The 21,865-nt window shown below is 43.9% G+C and overlaps 1 protein-coding gene across 6 annotated transcripts in view; it reads left to right on the plus strand.

The window, feature by feature from the left end:
• The window catches only part of MICU1 (mitochondrial calcium uptake 1), an 84,159-nt gene that overhangs the window by 11,988 nt on the left and 50,306 nt on the right, over window positions 1-21,865 (plus strand). For all 6 annotated transcript variants that reach the window (XM_062496851.1, XM_062496850.1, XM_062496852.1 and 3 more), the window contains 3 exons: window positions 7,324-7,492; window positions 12,902-13,064; window positions 21,667-21,710. In XM_062496851.1, coding sequence (XP_062352835.1) covers window positions 7,324-7,492; window positions 12,902-13,064; window positions 21,667-21,710 — 376 coding nt within the window. The remainder of the gene's footprint in view (window positions 1-7,323; window positions 7,493-12,901; window positions 13,065-21,666; window positions 21,711-21,865) is intronic.

The raw sequence follows: 21,865 nt of genomic DNA on the forward strand, positions 1-21,865 counted from the left end.
CAGCGTGGCACCAGCAGTGTCACTCAAGCACGTGACTGCAATTAGAGTCTAAAAATAAAGTACTTGCTAAAAGCCTGTGTTCTTTCCATTCTAACGCTCAGGTGATTTGTTGCTGGCTTTCTGCTCACCTGTGGCTGGAAGGCTCTAGTTTTAATGCAGTGGGAGAAAGGTGATGGGAATTGTTCTGGCTGTTCCTTAGAGCTGTCAAGCCCGGCTCTCTGTAAGAGGAGTTGCTGAGTGAAGTAAGAACGCTGTGATCCAGCACAGTGTCGTTTTGTGCTGCATTTTGCTAATGATCTGTGCTGATGATGCAGTCAATGCCTCTGAGGGTAATGCCCCTTTCCTAGCATGGAAGTGAGTGAGGTTTTTACACTTCAAACCTTATCCTCAGTATGATCAGAAAGTCAGTAGGACATCATGTCCTGTGTAAAGCTGTCCCAGAGACATGGAGTTAATATCTCCCTTCTGCAGCAGGTTGCTCTGCTTTTACAACCAGCTAAATTTTCAGGTGCTGGTGTTGTTTTTATTAGGAGGATGGTGCATGTGCCATGAGGAGTGCTGGGTCAGGGATGGATTTCAGGGAGGCATTTTTGGCTCCTGGAGTACTTTGCTTTTTCTTGGAGGCCCTTGGGCATCTTCCTCAGCTGAGAGTGCTGATAGAAATCAGTCAGAGACACAGCTCTCATCAATCTGGAGAGGCTGACTTGCTGTTATTATTTGTTTTGCCTTTCCATGCTCTGTCTCCTTCATCTTTTATAAATCTATAATGCACTAAATAGAATTGTACAGATTTTCAAGTATTCCTTTCCTGTCTGAGCCATTAAATAAATCCTTAACATCAGCAACTGTGAAATAAAAGTGCACCCAAGCTTACAATATTAATTTAATTACTTGGCATAAAGCTGCTGAATAAAACAAGGAACAAAACTGATATGTTTGATGTAGAAAATTCTTCATACTGACATCTGTGGAAGTTTCAAATGGACTTTCAAGTGGACTTTGAATTTTAGTCTTGTTTAAATAAATAAGCGATGAAGTATAAATTTCCTTTGTCTTTCTGTAAATAGAAATCAGGTGATCAGTAGAGTTTGAGCAGGTGAATACAGAATGTAATGACATCCTCAGTTACTCAGGTAGTTGTGTCCTGAGTTAGTACAGGAAGTAGCAGTAAATGCAATTAATTTGTTCAAAGAGATAAATATGTGAATATTTCTTTACCATTTAGGCCAGATCAAGAAGCAGTTGGAAATCTTAAGTTTCTTGGGATAGATAAGTAGATGATGATGATGGTGTGAAGAAAGACAGCAATTCTCAAGTGGAGACTGTCAGGTGCAGTCTGAAACCAGGGTATTTCAGGTGGATTCTGGAGGACATGCTGTGAGCAGCACCAGAAGCCAGTGCTAGGGTAAGGAAGTTCACACAAAGGCAGAGAAGAAATCAAGGAATGAAAAGATAATATATGGAAAAATCCTATTTCCTAAGATGGGAGGTGGGTTGGTGAGATCTCTGGTCCAGTGCAGGTAAGTTTTGGTCTTGTTGCCTTCCCTGCCCTCTGGGAAGTTCTGCTCCCTGCTCTTGGGGAATGTATCTCCTCTAAATTATTATACAACAGGAGTAGCTCATGCTGCTGAGTTTTCCTGTGGTGAGGAATACTTGAGCAATGCAAATAGCTGAGCTGAGAAGACTAATGAAGTTTACACTTTCTCAGCAATAACTTAAACTCTGAGGATTTCCAGCTGGCAAGAGAAGCAATTAAGTATCTGGGCATTGGCAAAATGAACTAAATTAATTGAAATTAATCTTGGTGCAGTCATTGGCTACTCTAAATGAGGCACTAATATATGAGAAGTACTAAACCTCTCAGTTTGTGGCTAGCTTAATGTTTATAAAAAATATTCTGTTACTGATCCTGGTGTGAAACTTGTACTCTCTAGTTCCTGATACCCATTTGGAGTGTTAGGAAATAGCTGCAGATCTGTTCTTCATGTCACAATCCTTACTGGCTGAATCTGGGGGCATCTGAAAGCACTTAAATTGGCATTTTGGTGCTGAAGCTTGTTAATCAGTCTAACATTGAGGGAAATAAGGGAGCAAAGAGGGACCTCTGCAAGCAAAGTCTTACCAGTGCTCTTCCTGAGGGACTGAAAATACTTCATGATCCATTTCTTGTCCTTGTGTGAATAAATCAGTGGTGAGAATAAGGGCGGGATGCTGGTGTTGCTCTGGAAATTGCTGTCTCTGTCTCTGGGATCCTCAACATAAGAGAGACCTGAACCTTGTTGGAGCAAGTCCAGAGGAGACCACAGAGCTGCTCCCAGGGCTGGAGCCAGGCTGGGAGAGCTGGGCTGTTCACCTGCAGCAGAGAAGGATTGGGCTGGGGAACCTGGAGCCCTTTCCAGTGCCTAAAGGAGCTCCAGGAGAGCTGGAGAGGGACTTGGGAAAAGGGTCTGGAGTGACAGGACAAAGGGGAATGGCTTCCCATTGCCAGGAGATTGGATTAGTTTAGATATTGGGAAAGAAATGTTCTCTGTGAGGGTGGTGAGGGCCTGCCACAGGGTGCCAAAGAAGCTGTGGCTGCTTGGAAATGTCCAAAGCCGGGTTGGATAGGGCTTGGAGCAATCTGGGATAGTAGGAGGTGTCTCTGCCCATGGCAGGGGGTGGAACTGGAGGAGTTTTAAGGTTCCTTCCAAATCAAACTGTTTTGGGATTGTATAACTCTGTTTAAGACTTTTTTCACCAGTGTCCTCGGGGCTTTAGAGTAATTTGCTTAGAATACATTTTTAATGGGAGAATTGGTGGAAATACCTTATGCCAGCTAAAACAGAGACTTTAAAAATCTCTCTTGTAGTGAAACAAAGGAAACCACATACATCATAGTCAAGAGGGGAGAAACCAGTTTTATAGCTATAGATGTGTCAGGTACAACTTAACCTAATGTATGGGAGAAAAGATGAGAAATTGTAGGTATTATCCATATAGGTGGATAGGTATTATCCATGCGAGTTTATTTTTAGAGCTCTCATGTGTTTACATGTCAGGGGAATGGAACAAGCAGATCTTTAAGGTCCCTTCGAACCCAAACCATTTTGTGGTTCTGTGCTTTTTTAAATTCTTTGTGATAGGTGACACACTCAAGAGACTGTCCTTGAGATTGCTGTGCTGAGTATTTTTTCCTAGGACTTCAAGACACATTTGGTGTCTGGGAGTGGTGTCTTGAAAGAACACTGTGTTATCTCTAGTGGCTTTTGACTGAATACTGGGGGGTTTTCTTCCATGGACATTGGGAAAAGAAAGGATCAGATCCTAAGGGCACAGCCCTATACCCCACTGTGGTGAGCTCTGTTTGGGAATGAAAGCAGCATCTCCTGGATTAAGACATAGATTTATAGCTCACAAGGATATTTGGATAATGTCAGGACACCGCAGCATGTGTCAGTAGGGTGAGTGCCTTTGTGAAGTTCTTGCCACAGATTCATTGTGCTAATTTATGTCAGTGTTGAGTATGTGAGAGATGAGGAGGGAAGTGAAGTAGTAAAGAGCCCTGTGAGTGTGGTAACACACTGAAAAATTGAGTTGTGGCTCTTCATCCTCTCTGGTGAATTTCTTATTAAAGTTTCAGGTAACTAATTTAGTTGCTGAATATGGTTGAGCTGGGGATAAGACAGAGCTCCTTGCTGAAAGGATCTCCTGATCCCTGGAGATTTCCTGTTTTTATGAATGTCATGTCCAAGCTTGCTTTTGCATTACAGCATGAAAGGCCTGAAGTCTTAAGTGGGTTTTAAACGTCACTGGGATATCTTTAGATGTTTACATACAGGGAGAATGGCAACTCTTAGTCAAGTGTGTCAGGCAGGATTCCTCCCTCCTGCCTCTGGTTTGGTGGCAGCATCTTTGCTGACTCCTGAGTGCCCAGCTCCTTGGTAGATCTCTTACATTTCCTTCTGAGACTGAACAGCAAGTGACAGCTGAGTGCTTTGCTATTGCCTTCAAGATTAGAATAACTGAGCATTGTTATCTCTGGCACAAAGCTTTGTGATTTTTTTTTTCATGCTGTTCTGCTTCTGTCATTCAAAGAAGAAAAATACTTTCAAGGGAGGGGTTGTGATTCATTGGAAGACCTGCAACTTGGAGTGTTGTGCCAACGCCCAGTGTGAGTCCCAGCATCCTTCCTCCCTGTATATCCTATGGTTGCATGTGTTTGGCTCCCTTAAAGAATGATTCCCCAAGAGAGACTTTATCATTGCAGGCCTCTGTAGCTCAGTGTTTTTTGGGGAGGATGAGGAATCTAATCTTACACTTGATTGTCGGCTTTCTCCAAAAAGAGGTATTGCTAAGTGGGTGGGAAATAGTCTTTGATTCAAATTCAGTTCACTGGAGGGGAAAAAATAGTCTGGAGAGATCAGAATGGTTGAAGCATGGCAGTAGGGTTCAGGATCCAGGACAGGCACACTCCATGGGGAAGGGCTGGCAGCTGGTCTTGGCACACAGTGAAGAGAGGCTTTGTATTTTCATTTCCCTTTTGTGCAGAAGCTGCAGCGCCAGGAATTCCATTGGAAAATCAGCCTCAACAAACAGGGGAGGAGAGAGTCTTCACTTGCTGAGAGAAGTCCAGCAGGGTGGATATTTCTGGAGTTTTGGGCTTTTCTCTGACATCTGCACTGAAAGGCTTTTTTTTTTTTTATGTGGGCTGAGTACGGAAGTTGCAGTTGTTGAAAGCCAAGGATTTCAACAGAGGGTGGTAAAATACACAGAGAAGGTGCACGTAGAGGGCTGCTCCTTCAGTGGTTAATTCAGTGAGTAGTTTGGCCAGTGGCCTGGAGGTGAGGAATAGCTGTTAAAGCCTTGCTTGAGAAGTAGCCTGCAGACTCTGCCTTTCTCCTCAGAGCTGGTTTTCCTGGATGGTGATGTGACTGTGGAGCAGAGTTAATTACCTGGATAAACCAGAGGGAGGAAAAAGCTGACTGTATTCAAACAGCCTCTCTCTGTATCGCTGGAGCAACTGACTTGACAGCCTGATGGATTGAAGGAATGTGTGGGATGTGCTGAAAATGTTTGATTTTTCAATTTCATCTCTCCCTTCCCTGGTCTTCTAGCTGTCAGTCAAGCATTACAGGAGCAAATCTTTCCTGATACAGCTGTTCTCCAGCATGTTTCCTATGGAATAACTTAGTTGTGGAGATAAGCAATTGATTTCCTATTGCTTTTCTGTCCCCTTTTCCCAAGAGATTCCCTCAGAGCTACTTAAGATGGGTGTCCTGTCTGCACTAGGGCTTTCCATGTCAGTGCTGCTGGTGTAGCTTCAGCTGGCAGCTGCATTTTTCAGCCAAACCCACAGCTCCTCAAGGGTGTGCCAGTGCTGATTAAACTTTCTGGAAAGGCTTCAGGACAGATGCCAGCATGGACTTCATGCTCCAAGAGAGGTCAGCTGCCAGACTGTTCCGCAGAATTAATTTCCCTATCTTAAGATACTTGTGGAGAACCCAGGTCTGTATCCTGTCTCTGAAAGTTTGGTTCAGTGGAGGTCATAAAGATGGTGTTTTGCTGTAAGATTCAGAAATAAAGATTGCCAAATTCAGACTCGGGGCCTTTTCAGAACAGGAAGTGTGTAAAACTCCATTTTTATGTGAAAAGGCAGGATTGTAATTAAAAATAAATAAAAACTTGTGTTTTATTACATCAGACCCCTGTAATGGAGCTGTGTTCTGTCCCACTTTGGACTAGAAATCTCTGAACCCCTATGTGAGCTGATCCCTTCCAACCCAAACCATTCCATAAACAATGAAGTGTCTTCTTCCCACCAGTACTGTGGACGTTTGCAGTTCTTTAGCCCGTTCCCATCTGCCTTGTGCTGTGCTGTCAGTGAATTATTGGTTGCTGGTAAGGAGAGAGTTGTCTTTTATTTCGGTAGCGTTTAAATTAATTGATGGAACACCTACCCTCATTTCTCATTCTTGGAAGCTGATTTCCTGAGATTGCAGCAAGTTGTGGAAGGGCAGGGGGTTGGAATGAGAGGATCTTTAAGGCCCCTTCCAACTCAAACCATTCCATGATTCTGTGATTCCTGGGGAGACAGACACAGACTCTCTTCTGTTAATGCTACATAGCACATCTGTGTTTTCCAGGAAGCTGGTAGGATGAAGTATGTGTAGCCTTTTGTTTAGAGCTTGGGAGGCTTCAAAAATCTTGGTTTGTTTATGTTTTTCTCCCAAGGCAGCCCTTTTAAAACAAACTCACACAGCTGTAAATGACCACGTTCATATTTCCAGGCAGCACCAAAGTGGCCAAGGAGCAGCACCTGTGTGTAAGCTCCATACCCTGTGATTAGTCCAAAATAAATCACCAGCAATGCAAAGTAAAGGCAGATTTGCTTAAATTATGGGCAGGCTGGGATGCTTCCCTGAGCTGTTTGAATCCTTCAGGAAGAGAAATAATTTGTCAAACCGTTGGCTTTGTTGCTTGTGACATGTTAACGGATCCTCGGCGATTATAATTTCACTGATGCTAATGTGGTCTGAGCTCTGTCTGATTCTAAACTGCTTTACAACTAAAGCATAGGAAAGCCAGAGCATTGTTTGGCTTAGGGATTTGTCCTGCTTTTTATTTAATCATCCCACTGCCAGTTGCAGTTCTGTGAGTTGCTCCTGACTCTGAGTGATTTGAAGTGTTGAGTCTTGGTCTATGGAACAGAGTTGCCTGAAGATCTTTGTATTTGAACAGCAAGGGAAAAGGGGTCCTGCGCTCTGCCAGAGTTTTATTTCTGCCCCGGGGACAAACAACTCCAGTTTTGTTGTCACAAGTCCTGCAGCACTGGAGTTCAGAGGAGTCATTGGTAGAAGAAGGGGATAAAACAGCCTGTCAGCTGCTGAAGATAGGAAATAAATCAGCTGAGCTGAAACAAAAAGGTTGTTCATCCTGAATCCTGCAATGCTGATGGTAAAACACATTTCTGTCACTTAATCTGTCTTTTTGGGGAAGCAGAGGTGGAATTTAGCGCTAGAGGAGGTATGATATGCCCTTCTCCCAGTGTTTCTTTTATGTCTAGTTTTTGGGAGAGGGTGTCATAATTCACTGAGTGATTTGGGCTGGGAAAACTTACTGTGACCATTAATCTGGATTTTGATGTGGAGTGGAAATTAGATCACAACAGGGGAAAGCACATTGAATTCCAAGGGGACTGGTCACTTCTTTGCTTTTGCTTTGCAGCCTTCCCCACTGAATTGTAACCAGTGTTGCACTCAGGTGGAGCCTGGCAGGACCATTATGTGGCAGCCATAGCACCCCTCAGTCACTTCCTAAACGGGTGTTTTCTTTTCCCTGGTGCAGGGCCTACGCAGAAGACTCTGTCAGACACGGCCCGAGGGCAGAGCCAGGGGAGAAGGTGAAGCACGAGGATGAGGAAGAGAGCAGCAGCAGGCGGGCAGTGGCCTCGGGCGATGAGGAGGCGCCGCAGGAAGGGAAGAAGAAGAAACGTTCCGGGTTCAGGGACCGCAAGGTACCAAATTTGGGCATCTTACAAGAGCCAAAACTTGCTCTGTACCTGTCTTTATTTTCTAAGGGACCTTACTGTTTTGGGAGCAGCATGTTGCCGTGAGTTTCTGTAGGTTGAAACTTGTGTGTTGGGAAAGAGCAGTGCACTGGTCCTCTGGAATGGAGACCTCTTTTCCCACCTCCACTTGCATGTCCAAGATAATCAAGGGTCTTCCACTGATGGCTGTTAGGATGGTGCATGCAAAGCAGGGAATTGGTGCCAAAGCTTTTAAAGCATCTGGGATGTTCAGCATGTGTGTCTCTTGAGTCCATCCTTTTGCCTGTGAATATATACAATGTATGTTGGAAGAAGTAGAGGATCAATGTGGAAGGGAGTGTTATAGGAAAGGTTTAATTTGTTTAATAAAGGTACTTTAATTCTTCATTTAATTATTCTGTGCATATGTACTGGTTGAAATACAGCCTCAGTCCCCCCTCTTGGTTAGTCCTGGCTCTCTCGATGCTTCTGGCTGTTTCATTTTCAGATCAGACACATTTTCAAGAGGAGGAAAACTTGAGTAATAAACTCTATTGTTGGCTTGTGACCTGCTTTCACTCTTGAGCAGTTCCAGGAGCTTTGGGCTCCTCAGAACTGACAACTGGTTTGGCACTATCTGAAATCATTGTTATTAAAGGATGTGTAATTTGATCTGACAGAGTCCTGTAACTGGGAGCTGGCAGACAGCAGTATTTTATTTTTTAAGCCCATCTGGATGTCAGTTTTATAAGGCTGTGTTGATGATGTAATATCTTTGCAGCACCAAAGAGGAGAAAGGAATTGTGAAGAGCATATACTCCCATTTTGTTATGACTTACTTCTGATATATATTTTTAAGTCTGTGTTCTGGAGGTTGCATCTCATCAGCTGTTAAATTGTGGGTAGTCATATATAGTGGCTTAACATCTTCTCTTGAAAAATTAAGAGCTGTTTCCTTTGAAGCTGCTGAATCATTTCGGTTCCTGGTCAGAAAAGATTACACAACTTGAGATTTCAAGTGCCTTGTGGTACCTGGGGCTCCAGACTCTCTCCTGTTGTGACATGCTGGTGGCAGCTCAGTGAAGTTACGTAGTAAGATGCTGTGCTAAGATACTCAGAATCATCCAGGAATGTGGGTTCTTGGAAGCTGCTGATTTTCATGGCAGTTGGGTGTCAGGTGCTCTGACAGCTTCAACTCTTGCCAGTACCACTCAAGAAAAGCAGGTTATTGGATTTTTCCAGTGTCAGCAGATGGAGGCAGGCTGCAAAGATCAAACCACAGTCCACCTCCATCCACACTCTTACTTTTGAATACAGTGAGTGTAAAGATTGATTTTTGTCTGACGTGGCTGCTGGCTGGGGAAGCCAGGGGAAGTTTTTTTGCAGGCAAGGATTGTTGTTCCAGTTTAACATTAGAGCTGTGCCTGTGTTCACCAGCCCTTTCCTTCCCAAACTAGGCAGGGAGGAATATGGTCATGATTTGCAATTAAGCCACAAGCCAGGTGTGCCCGAAAGATGGGAATAGTGTGTGTGGCCTGGATCCCTTCTCCAGTCTGCCTTCCTCTCACAGCAGGAACTCAGGAGCAGTGTTTTCCTTCGGGACAGCCCTCATCATCTTTGTGCCAACACAAACCTTTTCTCTGCAGCCTCGAGACAGAATGTACCTTGTGTGGCCTGAATGCCAATGTTGCAAGAGCTCCTTTAAAGGCAGGATGTGCCAGGTATTGTCCCAGGTGCCAGCTCCGTGTTTGAGCAGCTCTGCTGTGGGCTCGGTGTTTGATAGCAGCTGCTGCAGTGAGTCACCTCGGGAGCTGGGTTTCAATGTGGCCAGCTCACATGACAGGGGAAGGTGTGCCCCTGCTCCCAGGATGTGCTGCTCCCCTAATTGTGTAGCACCTCAGGGATTCATGACTCTTCTAGTGTTTAAGAAAACCCCAACAAACCACCACCCACAGTAAAAACTCTTCCCAGCTCTTCCTGTAATTAATTGAAAAAATAGCGTGGGATTTTCCTTGTGAAAAAATTAAGCCTAATTGGAAGTGTTTAGCACTTGCTTGTTATCCTAATGTTGCTTTTAATGAAGGTGATGAGTAGTGGTGAAGCAATAAATTAAGTTTGACGTTGGGAAGCTGAATCATAAACCACTCTCAGGTGTTGGGACTGTGTGTGGAGGGTTCCCAAGCACGTGTTGTCTGTGCAGTGTGTAGGCCTTGGATATGTAGGGCAGAAAAGGAAAAAAATTACTTGAGTGCCTCAATATAGTTTGAAGGCTAATGAGCTGTAATAGAGGATGGGGGTGGGCTGATGTGTTAATTAACTTGCTAAAAGTGTTTGCATGCAGCAGTAGGGCTGACTTATCAAGATGTACTGGCAGTGTTTGGGTCCTGCAGGTGTCTTGCCTTGGGATGTTCCTCGTGCTGAGCCTTCATTTGGGTGTGTGTCACAGGAGGAAGCACAAAGAAAATGAGTCCTAATTAATTTACCCCGTTAAGATGTGTGCTGTTGCATAGTCAGGGAGGCCCTAGTGGTGCTCTGTGCCTTGAGATGTTAATTTAGAGCTTTATTTTCATGTCAGCATAGGATTTAGTTTTTTTTTTTTTTTTTTTCCTTTTAACCTGAGGCTTAGCATAAACATTGACAGTCTCAACAGCACCTTCACTCTGGTGGAGCAACAGGGATTACTTACTTGTCTTTTTCCTCCAGTACATGCTCTGCTACCAAATGCAAAAAAGGGATTTTTTTCCCTTTGGGTCAGATCATCTTTCTGGAGGTGCCTGATTACATGAGGCTACATTTCTGGGGGCAGGATGAGAATTTTGACTGGTCTTGCATCAAGGACTGGTTTGTATTAGAGAAAGGTGAGAGGTCAGGAGAGGAGACGTTTGCCTAGCATGATTTTCAGTGCAGGTTGTTTTGAGGCAGTGCCAAACCCCCTCACAATTGGTTGTCTGCACCCAAATACACGGGCTCTGAACTCCACGTTTGTTTTGGGGGCTCAGGCCACCCCTGTTACCACCCACTTGATGTTCAGCACCAGTCATGACTAAGTGAGCTTTCCCCTATTTGCAGCATCTTGGCTGCTCCCTTCTTGACCTGGCTTCGTGTTCCACCCAGCCTTGCAGTCAGAGGGATGGGATGCAACATTTGTCAATTTTTGCCAGCTGATTAGGTCATTACCAAGAATGATGTAATTGTGAGTTCAGCTGCAGGCAAAAGGGAAGAAGTGTGGCTGCATTTGCTCCCTTCTTGTAGGGAAACTTGTGGAAGAAGTGAGATTTCAGTTGTGATGAAAGCAGCCTGGAAGATGCTAAAAAACTATTTAGAGTCTACTTTTTTTTGGTCTAGACTGTGCATTTTTGTGCTGTAAACTGAGACAGGAGATGTGTTTTTGAGCCCATGTTGTTAGTAAGCTGTTCTGCTGTGGAAGTAATCTACATATTCTAAACATGAGGAGAAAAGCACCTGAAAGCAACAAGTAGCATCTGACAGTAGCATCTTAGGGTCTTAAAATGGATGCAGACAGAAGAGCCAAGGTGGAAATGAAGTCAAGTGAGGTAAAATAAAACATGGTTTTACTGGCAGAAATATTAGGACTCCTGTCTCTGATGCAGCAGTGGGCTTGTTTAGTTGTGCCCAGCTGGGTAGAGGGTAAGCATTTGATAGTGCCTTACAAGAAATTTTTCCACAGGCTTGGAAAATTTGGTTGAAGAGTTTTTTTTAGCTAGAAAGCAGGCTGTGGTGAAGGGTTGCCATGGATGGAGGGAGCTGGGTGTGGTCTGTGGTGTCTGCTCTTGGCTGCAGTCTAAGGTTTCATACTGTCCTTGGGTTTGTCTTCCTTGAAAGTAAAAATACTGAGCTGTTTCTGGCTGATTAAGCTGGGTGGGGTGTTATAGTCAGGCAGGAGTGAGATATGGACCTGCACCCACAAGTGAAAGATTACTTTGGCACAAGGAACTGCCTCCTGCCAGGTAGTGCAGTAGACAAAGCTGGAGACAGGTAGAAAAGTGGATGTCATCTTTTACTGGGGCTTGGAGCTTGGCAATAATGCAATTGTCCTCATTCCAATGCCCTTAGCTGCAGAGAACCTTGTGGACTGAAGCAATAAAAGTGGGATTAGGTTTGTTGATTAGAAGTGCAAAGGGCCTAGGGACAAAAGCTTTCTCCTGCAGGAGGGAGGGAACTGCCTGTAGTGGTTGATGCAAGGGCATGTGAATTCTGGAAAAGCTGTGGTGATGCTTTAGGTATTGTCATTCTAGGTAATGTCATCTGTGGTTGCAGTGCTGGAGATCTGAGCTGGAGCAAAATAAAGAAGAGAGAGGCTCTGCTTAACCAAAGCTTGGCTTGGGGGATTCAAAGCATTTGGCTTTTTTTTTTTTTTTAATCCTAGAAATAAGAAAAACTAGAGAGGGTGTTTTCTGTCTGATAAACATCAGGCTGGGGAAGTTGTTCAGGAATTTAAGGACAAGGCTGAGCCAGGACCAAAGCCAGCAATGATCTATAGCTGCCTTGGCAGTACCCTTGATCTTGCCTGTTCTCTTGCAGCACGTCATTGGGATTTTTTCCTCCTGTGGCTCTTGGCCAGCTGCAGGTTTCAAGTACATTATGGACTGTTAAACACAGCATATAATGCAGGAATGAAAAGCTGAAGTAAGGAGGAAAGTTTTCTGTGCTAATACATTATGAAGTGTAGGTGTCTGTGCCTTTTTCCACCCTTGTGGCCTTGTGTTGGGATTTTGTTTAGAAAAGCTGTCTGTTGTCTTTGATTAATTCCAGCTGTTTTGGGGGAAACTGATTCTAGGTTAAAAAAAAAATCACTGCTGGCAGAGTTAGGAAGAAGCAGATTGGTGGGGAGGACTGAGTTTCTGAGGAATTCTGCCAGTGTGATAGAAAAAGAGGAAAAAATGAGCTTGGGTGACTGAGCAACCAGCTGTGGCTCCAAGTGATTTTTTTCCCAAGACTCTGCTTGAAAGCAAGGGTTTTTCCCAGCCTTCCAAGACTTTTTGCTTTTACTTCACATATTAATCAGAAATCAAACCCTTCAGCGCTGTGGTTAAAATGTTGGGCTGGTTTAGATTCACAAATGGGCTGCCAGTGTCTTATGCTCATGTTTTTAAAGAACCTTCAGGGATTTTGTGAATTTGTTTTCCCTCTGCCACCATGAAGAGTCTAAATTTATTCATAATAAAGATTTTTAGTATTTGTTCTTAATCCTGGAACATCAGCAGCTGTTATGTCCAATTTTCCTGGGTGTTCAAAGGATTTTTGAAAGGAATAATTCCAAAAGTCAAGAGTTGTGTTGCTGTATGCACTCGTGCTGTGGCAAGTCCCTATGAGGACTATGAGTCAGCGTGGGGCAGGAGCAGTGCACATCTAATGCTGGCTAAATTTCATTTCCAGGTGATGGAATATGAGAACAGGATCAGAGCCTACTCCACACCAGACAAAATCTTCAGATACTTTGCCACGCTGAAGGTCATCAACGAGCATGGCGAGTCAGAGGTTTTCATGACCCCGCAGGATTTTGTGAGATCCATCACCCCCAACGAGAAACAGCCAGAGAGTGAGTGGTGGGTGGGTGGTGATCAGGGGAACGGATACTCCCCAGTCTCTGCTCACCTGCTCTCTGAACTTCCCAGCTCTGATTGCCTGGGCTAGGGAGCACCTCCTGAAGCTCTCCTGCTCCAAGCCCAAAAGTAGCCTGAGCCCTTTCATGTCTCCCAAAATGCTGCTGCAGTGTAGCAGATCTGGCTGCTGTGAGCCCCTGAAGAGCAGATGGGATGCCTTTCTCCTGTATTTAATAGGGAAGAATTACCTTTAACTGAAACATGTGATGCTAATTGGTGCTGGGTCCAAGACAAAGACATCAGCACTCTGTATCCATGTGACAAAAGCGTTTTATTCTCGTGCACTTCTTTTATGTAGAGTTTGGAGTTTTCTGGGTAAACATGTATGATTACTTGGGAGTTTGGATTGCTCACTTCTCTGACCAATAGTTGCTGCAGCTGAGGATGGAACTCATTGGGTGAAATCATCCTATTATTGTTCGCCTAGGAACCCGATTATCAAACCAGGCTGCTTGAATTGAATCTCTTATTTATGGCTGAATTAATTGCCCAGCTACAAGCCAGCTTGTGCTGTGACAGAAACACTTCCTAAACCTACAAAAGGAGCTTGCTTTGGCCAGGAAGACATCAGCAATAAAGGTTGGAGTCAATAATCTTATAGGTCTTTTTCCAACCTGAATGGTTCTAAATGGGTTGAGGCAGGTGATGCTGCTGGTCAGGGTAGGGCTAGGGCTCATTTCTGCCATCTTCAAATTCCTTGTGGGTTGCAGACAAATACATCACTGGTGGTACCTGGGGGTGTTTGGCAATCTACAAGTGGGAGAGAGACACCTTGCTCTTGTCTGGAAAACTGTGTCCTGAATATTTGGTGTTGGTGGGGTAGCAGGAGGCTTTGTCTGCATTCCATTGGGGTGAGACATGGGAGATCGTGTTTCTTGGTCTCCTACATGGTATCTCAAAGAATGAAACAGGCTTTTGTCACATTAAAACTTCCCCTGTCTCTGCAGACATTAATGAAGGACTTCAGCTCCCAGATGTTAACTTTTTGAGTGTGGGGTTTATGACCAAATTGTGAAACTGTTTTGAGGTCTTAGATGACAGCTGCTAAATAAATACCATGTACCCTTGTGCTTAGAAAATAACAATATGAAGTGTGTTCAGGAGGGAAGAAAAAATAATCCTGGCATTAGTGTTTAAAGCCTGTAGGTGAATTGATATTTAGTTTTCCATCAAGACCTGGGAATGGCTGTAGTTTCCATGTGAATTAATGGCTGTAGGTTACCATCCTGTCTATCTCAAACTTCTTGAACTACTGGTACTTGAAAAAACATTAGCACCTGTCTTGGAAGCTTAAAAACTGAAAACATTCCATGTTTCATTCTGACACATCTGATTCTTCTTTTACCTCTTCCACATGCTTGGTTCATTTTAGGGTGTGTACAGCAAATTGGTGGAAGAATGCTCAGCAAACACCTGGCTCTGAGGCAAGCAGAGGTGACTAATGGGAAATAATAATTCATCAGTCTTAGCCACTCACTTCCCATTGTATTCCCGTTGTTATCTTGGCTGTTGAAACAGCCCCATGAAGTCATGGTGCCTGCAAATGCTGCCAGTTAGTGACACACAGCAGTTTGTAAGGGAAGAAAGTGGTCTTAGGTGCTTTTAGCAGGTGGAATGGGATGGAAGCTGAGCTTGGCTTGCCCATCAGTAGGCAAAGCAGGAAGAGAGGCATCTTGGATTTTGTTGAGTTGAAAAATCTGACTTCAGAACTCTTACTGTCGTGGATTTGCTTCTAGATGGAGCTGCTCTGTGGTTGTAGTTCCTTACCAGCTCTGTACATCATCACAATCACAGTAAATGGGTTTTTTAATACATAATGAACAGTAGAAGAGTAAAACACTTATTGCTACAATAAAGTCAAACCAGCCATAACCTTGTTCTCAAATGTTTTTAAAGCTGGTAGTAAAAAAAAAATAAAAGGAAGATAGGTCTGGTTTTCAGACCAGAAATTGAAAACAAAGAGTGCTATCTGCTGGCCAGATGAGTTCTATACTTCACATCCTGCTGGTGCTTTTGACTCATGGGATAATTTAGGTTTCAGGTTAGTTGGGAAATGCTGTGGCTGCTTTCTTCCTGAGTCATGACTTGGGTGTGCCCTCCACTCCGGCTGGAGCATCCTGCCTTCATCCCAGGGTGTTCCTTGGGGTTGTGATGTAGCCTGGTGTGTTCCTGGGAAACCTCTTCGAGGTAATCCTTCAGTGTGCTCAAGCTGCTGGTTGTAATTTCAGGGAGTAACTGCTTGTAAATGCCTCTGCTGTTTTATGGAGAGAAAACACTGTGGAATATAAGTGATCTGGAGTGATGAGGTAGCTGAGTCCCTGTTGTATTTATTTTTAAACTGCTCATCTACTGTGAAGGTATCGCGTGCCTGATTCATTTTTATGGATTACGTAGGGGAAAGTTTGATTTATTGTCAATAAAGTGTCAGCTTAATTCTAGCCTGCCTTTTGCTAGCTTGGGGAAAATGAATGCCAATTCCTCATCTCCTGTAGATTGCTTTCTCTGGTTCAGTCAAAATTCCTGCCACAGCATTCCCAAGTAGGCAAGCTGTGCTTAAGGAATGACACGAGCTTGCTGAGCTTGGAATGATTTGTTAGAAGAAGCCAAGGAATGGCATTAAATTTGAAAGCTGCTTTAAAAAATAATTTCTTTCTGTGCTATCTGGAAAGTTCAAGTGCCAGGAGAGGCGTGGGTGGTGATTTCTGCTCCCTGCAGTCCTGCATTATTTTTTTTCTCCCACGTTCTCTCATACCTGAGAAGTAAGTTTGCTTCAAGAGTGGATGGGAAGGGATGGCTGTTTCCTGCCTGGTGCTTCCTTGGAACCCCAGTCCCAAACCAACTGAAAATAGGCTGAAAATACACTTTCTCTGGTGGGAAGTGCAAGGGATCCCTCTATTTCCCCAAGTTTATCTGGGTTCATTCTGCACTGATTGTTTTCCTGAGGAAAGTGAGCATTTTGAAGCATCCTGGACTAAGAAGGAGCTGTGTCATGCTCAGCCAGTTTCAGTTTCCCTACGGCCTTTATAATAAGGACTGAAAGAAGTAAAAAATACTTTTTATATCTCATCCCAGCATGCTGTAATGAAAGCAGGTTCTTCCCAAACCAATCCTGCTCTTCCATTCCTGTATTAACCTCGCTGGTTATCCCAGGCTCCTGCCATAGGCAACATGCATTTCAAGTTTCACCACATAATGAGCAGCAACGCAAATATCTGAACTCTTGGAAGGTTTTTTGATTGGGCTGGTTTTTTTGTTTTGAGTGCAAGAGACCCCAGAAATGCTGCTGAAGCCCAGGCAGAAGCAGCAGCTGTGGCCCTGCAGGCTCTGGGCACGGGATGGTGACAGAGGAGAGGAGCCATGAAGGACAGAGCTGATTCCTGGTGGCTGCATCAGAGTGTACATACAGCTTGTTTCTCCTGTTAGAAATGGTTTGTTTTCCATGTCTGAACCGCATGAGAAGCTGAGCACAAGCTAGCCTCTGGGGTGGTACAATGGATGAGTGATTATTTGTAATTTTGATTAAAGTTTATGAAATATGGATCTGGTCTCCAGTAGAACCAGCAGCCAGGAGCTGACAAGCACTCGTGTAATGGGGAGGGGAGAACTCCCTGGGCTGGTACAGATCCTTAAAGTTACACAGAGTGGTCAGCTGGGATATTGAAGACCTAGAAGGAAGTCAGGGATTCTGGGATTCCAGTTCTTCTGGGAATTCACTCTCTTATTCTTCCCCACTATGTCTACTCTCTCTGAAGAGCTCTTCAGAGCAAGGATGCGAGAGGTAACTCTGGTTGTCTCCTGAACAAGGTGAGGGTCTTCTTCTGTGGAAATACATAATGCCTGGGCAGGAGTCATCCAAGAGCCTGTCATGCCTGATGTGAGACCCCAGGAAAAGAGCCAAGGAGGAGCAAGAGATGCATTTACATATGTGTTCATGTGCTGGAAGTCATGTAAATGAGGGCTTCCCAGTCAGGTGCCGGGTTGGTGTGGCTGACCAGGTGTGTGAGGATTGCATGTCTCACAAGGGGACTCACTGGCTTGTAGGAGCAGGAGGAGATAGATGAGACCCAAGTCCCTTGATCCTTCCTTCCTGGAACGGAACAGTCCTGGACTTGAACCCAAGCCCCAGGCTGCTGTGCCCTGAGAAATCTCAGGCAGCTCATTGCTTGCAGATTACATTTTAGATTCAGAGGGGAAATACTCTGAATGCAACAATCAGAAGCTGGATTACAGCTCTGGAGGGGAAAGCTTGCTCCAGCATTTTCTCCTGCCATAATGTGGCATATCACAAGCACAGTTAGCAGGCTCTTCAGTCTTCATAATTAGCCCTTTTATTCATCTGCTGACAAAAAAAGAGTCCATATTATATATTAAGCAGTGGGGGGTGGGGGGGGAAGAAAGCAGATCATGAGTGAATGTTACCCAAATAATGTGAAAAATCTGACAAGGATATCAAGACTGGAAGGAATTGAAAAGATTTTTCCGTCAGAGAAGCTGATGGTATCCCACAGGAAATCATGGTGGTTTCTAATTGATCTCAACTGTGTTCTTGGCACAATATAATTGTCCTTCTCCTGGAAGCTTGTTTTTTAAATGTTTTTTAGAACTGCACTCTATAACCTACTGCCTATGGATTTATTTTTACAAGATAACATGAAGAGCTTAGTAATTGTCTGCATATTTATCAAGTGTGGTAATTAGCTGGCTTTGAGAAAATCAATGGAAAGTATGTTTTTGTTAATCAATAGGAATATAATAAGCATTTGATTTTAGATTTGGCTATTGCTGAACAAGAGTAATAACAAGTTATTCTGTGTTTTTTCCTTTACATCATTCATTCCTTCCCCATGAAAACATCCTCCCCAGCCCAAAATGAGAGAAGTAAATGCAGGGAGTATGGTTCTGCTATTGAACACCCTCTTCTGCCCAGTGTGGCAGGCAGTGAGTGTTAAGTAACTTTTGCTTTATATTGAATAATTTTTAGAGTGCTGTGAAAGTACCATCACATGAATAAAAGTGGCAGCTTATATCCCTGGTATTGGTGAGTAAATAGTGTCAGTCTACTTTGAAATAACACTTCTAGTGGTGCTATGTGCTTAGATACTCCATGGCAGTTTATTTGGGGCCCCTGATAGGTGGCATCAGAATTTGTAGGAGTAATAAACAGTGGCAGTTAAACATTCCAGGGAAGCTGGTTTGGAAATCATCGCAGGTCACTGGAATGCTGCTGGCAGTGAGTGGCTGTTGCAGAGCCCTTGGCTGCAGGAGCAAAAGGGATGTGTAGGGAAAGGAGAGGTGTTGTGCAGTGTCTCAGGTAAATGTGAGTGTGTTCTGGGGCAGGTCATGGTGGAAACTTTGGGTTTGTTCAACAGAAACAATAAGTGAAGCACTGGGTGGTCACTGCAATCTAGGCTAGCCATGGTGTGTGTCCAAGAAAGCTTGGAAGTGGTCAGGTATCGTCCTGAAATGACTCCTGAATTTCATTCCTGCATCTCCTGAGGAAATCCTTTCAACCACTTCTGGGAGAATGCTTTTTCAGCCCCTGCTCTTCAGTGAAAGGTGGAAAAGCTCTTTTTTCCTGGTTCAACATGCCTATTAGCCTGCGTTCCTGCAGCTCAGCAGCAATAGCCCAGCCAGGGGCTGTTTGTCTTGGGAGTGTAGAGACAATCCTGTGGTGTCTTTAACATAGCACTCTGGTTTTGAAAAACAGAGGTGGAATAAATGACATTCTTCCCTTTCCTTGTTCAGCTGTGATTGTCCTCATCGCTCCAGTGTTCCCATTGACTCGCCAGCCTACGCAAATGCTGAACTCCTATTGCAGCATCTTGGAGGAAAAGCTTCTTTAAACTACATTTTTTAATGTAATTTAAAGCAAGACCCCAGGCATCAGGCAACAGACCCTCTTTCTTGGTTTCCTTTTGTCAGGTTTAAAGGCTTGTGGAAAAACATGCAGCTAAGTCCTTAACAAAGAAAATAAAACTGTACTGGGAAAAGGAAAATGTATAGAGTAAAAGTGTATGCATTGAACATAAATTACTCTTTTCAGCTTTTGAATTCTTCTCTCAGGACCTGTGGAAGGGGAATTTGACAGAGGAATTTAAGTGTGCAGCTTAATTAATGCAGCAGAGGAGAGGGGAGGTTGTTTTGCATGGCTGGGAGGGTGACCATGTAAAACACAGGTGGAAACCAATGTGCCTGTGTGCGCAGTACGATTGTAGAATCATCTGGGTTGGAAAAGATTTTAAAAATGAGATCGACCACTGGCCCAGTGCTGCCAAGGCCACTACTAAACTATGTCCCCAAGTGCCACATCTACATGGCTTTTAAATCCCTTCAGGGATGGTGACATCACCACTGCCCTGGGCAGCCTGTGCCAGTGCTTGACCACCCTTTTGGTGAAGGAATTTTTCCTAATATCCAATCTAAACTTCCCCTGGCACAGCTTGAGGCCATTTCCTCTCCTTCTGTTCCCTGGAGCAGAGCTGTACCCCCCCTGGCTGTCCCCTTCTGTCAGGGAGTTGTGCAGAGCCACAAGGTCCCCCCTGAACCTCTTTTTGTCCAGGCTGAGCTCCTTTCCCAGCTCCCTCAGCCCCTCCTGGGGCTCCAGCCCCTTCCCCAGCTCCGTTCCCTACCCTGGACATGCTCCAGCCCCTCCAGGGCTCTCTGGCCAGGAGGACAGAACTGGACACAGCCCTGGAGGTCCCTCAGCAGGGACTGTGCCCACACCACTGCTGGGAGAGCCCAGGAGCCATTATTTCCATATTTATTTATTACATGAATGTTCATTATAATTGCTTAGAAATATATTATCTTTATATATAGAAATATAAGAACAGTTATCAGCTCATCTTTTCTTACTGTTCTCTACACAATCATCCATTCATTTTGGCTCTCTATTGAAACCTGTTTGCTTTCCCAGTGTCCAGTTGCTGGGGGTGCCATTAAGACATACTTTCACTTGCTATTTTTGACCCATGGCCTTTTTCTGGCTTTCCATGAGTACATGTGTAATGTCAGGCTGTCAGGGATCCGTCTTTCAGCAGCGTTTCCTGGCATGGGAAGAGGAGGTGTTCCTGAGAAATGACTTTATTATGACAGAGGGACATAAGCTCAGCTTAAGTCACCATCCAGATGGATGGTCAGGGTGAACTCCGACCACATCAAGTGTCTGTAGTAAAATAATCACATTTATCAGACAAATCCTACCTCTAAATGCACCGATACTTATTGCATTTATACCCACAGCTTGGAGTAGAACAAAATTCAGAAGATTAAAGACTGAAAATGTTATGAATATGCGGTTTGCATTGTTATCAGGCCCACTAAATATTGAAAAGCTGCTGTCTGGCTGGAATTTTCATAAGTACAGAAAGCTCTGTGACAATTGCCTTGACCTTTGAAATTGGTGGCAGAGGAGTTTTGGCTGCTTTAGGTAACAAAGGGCAAGGGGGTCACCCTGGAGCAATGAATAATTCCATCTTCTGCACAATACCATGAAACTTTCCAGTAGACATGAAGGGTTTCATTATCCCCTTTCAAAAGCAAGTGATGCAGCAGGTATGGGGAAGGCTTTATTTTGGGTTTTTTTCATCTTATTTTGTAATTTAAATTGAAATGAGAATGTGCTAATTACCATAAACAGTGGCAGAAAATGCACGGGACATCGCTCTCTGGAAGGTTTTATTTCTCAGAGCACCAAAAATCAACCTGATACTCTCCCAGGTTTTGCTGGAAATGCTCATCTTGATTTCTGCTTAATCTCTTCCCAGAATCCATCTTCCTGGCTTTGCATTGCAAAGCTCAGATAATTAATCTTCCTGAATTTTTATTGTCATCTTGTTTATATGTGCAGTCACCAGTGTTAGATGCAGCCTGCTGGGCATTGAGGGTTAGATGAGAGCTTTGTGCTCTAACTCAGCTAAGGCTGGGGTATTCTTTTCCCCTCTTCAACATAAATAAACATTTTGTGAAGGTATCAGAGACTTCATTGGTATAGACAATCCCTCTCCCTGCCTTTCTCCCATCCAGCTAAAGAGCTTCACTTCTTACTGATGCATCTCCAACTTACCTCCTTTAAAATCTATTTATTTTATACTCAAATATGAGCAAGCTTTGGATTTGTTTGGGGATATCCCAATTAACTGGCAGCAAGTCTTTGTTTTCCCACTTGTGAGCCATTCAAAAGGTGTTATTTAAACCACTGAGAATGAAAAGTGCAATATTTGTTTGGTAACAGTGCAGGGGTCTACTTTGGGGAGAGTATTTCAGCCTCTTGAGAGGTGCTGGTTGCTGAGCTCTGCTGGCCCTGCTATAGAAGGAGGTTTTCCTCTCTGGTTCCACGAGTTTGTTGGTCTTTTGTGTTCAAAATGCAAAGTACAAAATGTACAAAACGAAGTAAAATTTTCCTCCTGTCCTTATGTTTTCTACACGTTACTCAGACTGTGCCTTTTACTTTCTAATCCTCTCAATCAGAAAACACAAAAATATTTAATTTTATGCCATAAACATTTCTGTTCTGTAAATATTTCTTTTCTCTTGCAGACCTGGGCCTGGACCAATTTATAGTGAAACGCTACGATGGGAAGGTGAGCACATTAGCCTATTAAATATATTTTATTTAATGGCTTTTTTGACCTAGAATCCTTCAGTTATTACCTGTGTGAGGGTGTAAGTTAAATGAAGTGTGCCAAGTGTTCTCTTCTGACCTTTTTGTTTTTCAGTAGCATTGCAGTGCTTTTCC

The sequence above is a fragment of the Cinclus cinclus genome, chromosome 7 (genome assembly GCF_963662255.1).
Source record: "Cinclus cinclus chromosome 7, bCinCin1.1, whole genome shotgun sequence".
In the NCBI taxonomy this organism is placed as follows: Eukaryota; Metazoa; Chordata; class Aves; order Passeriformes; family Cinclidae; genus Cinclus; species Cinclus cinclus.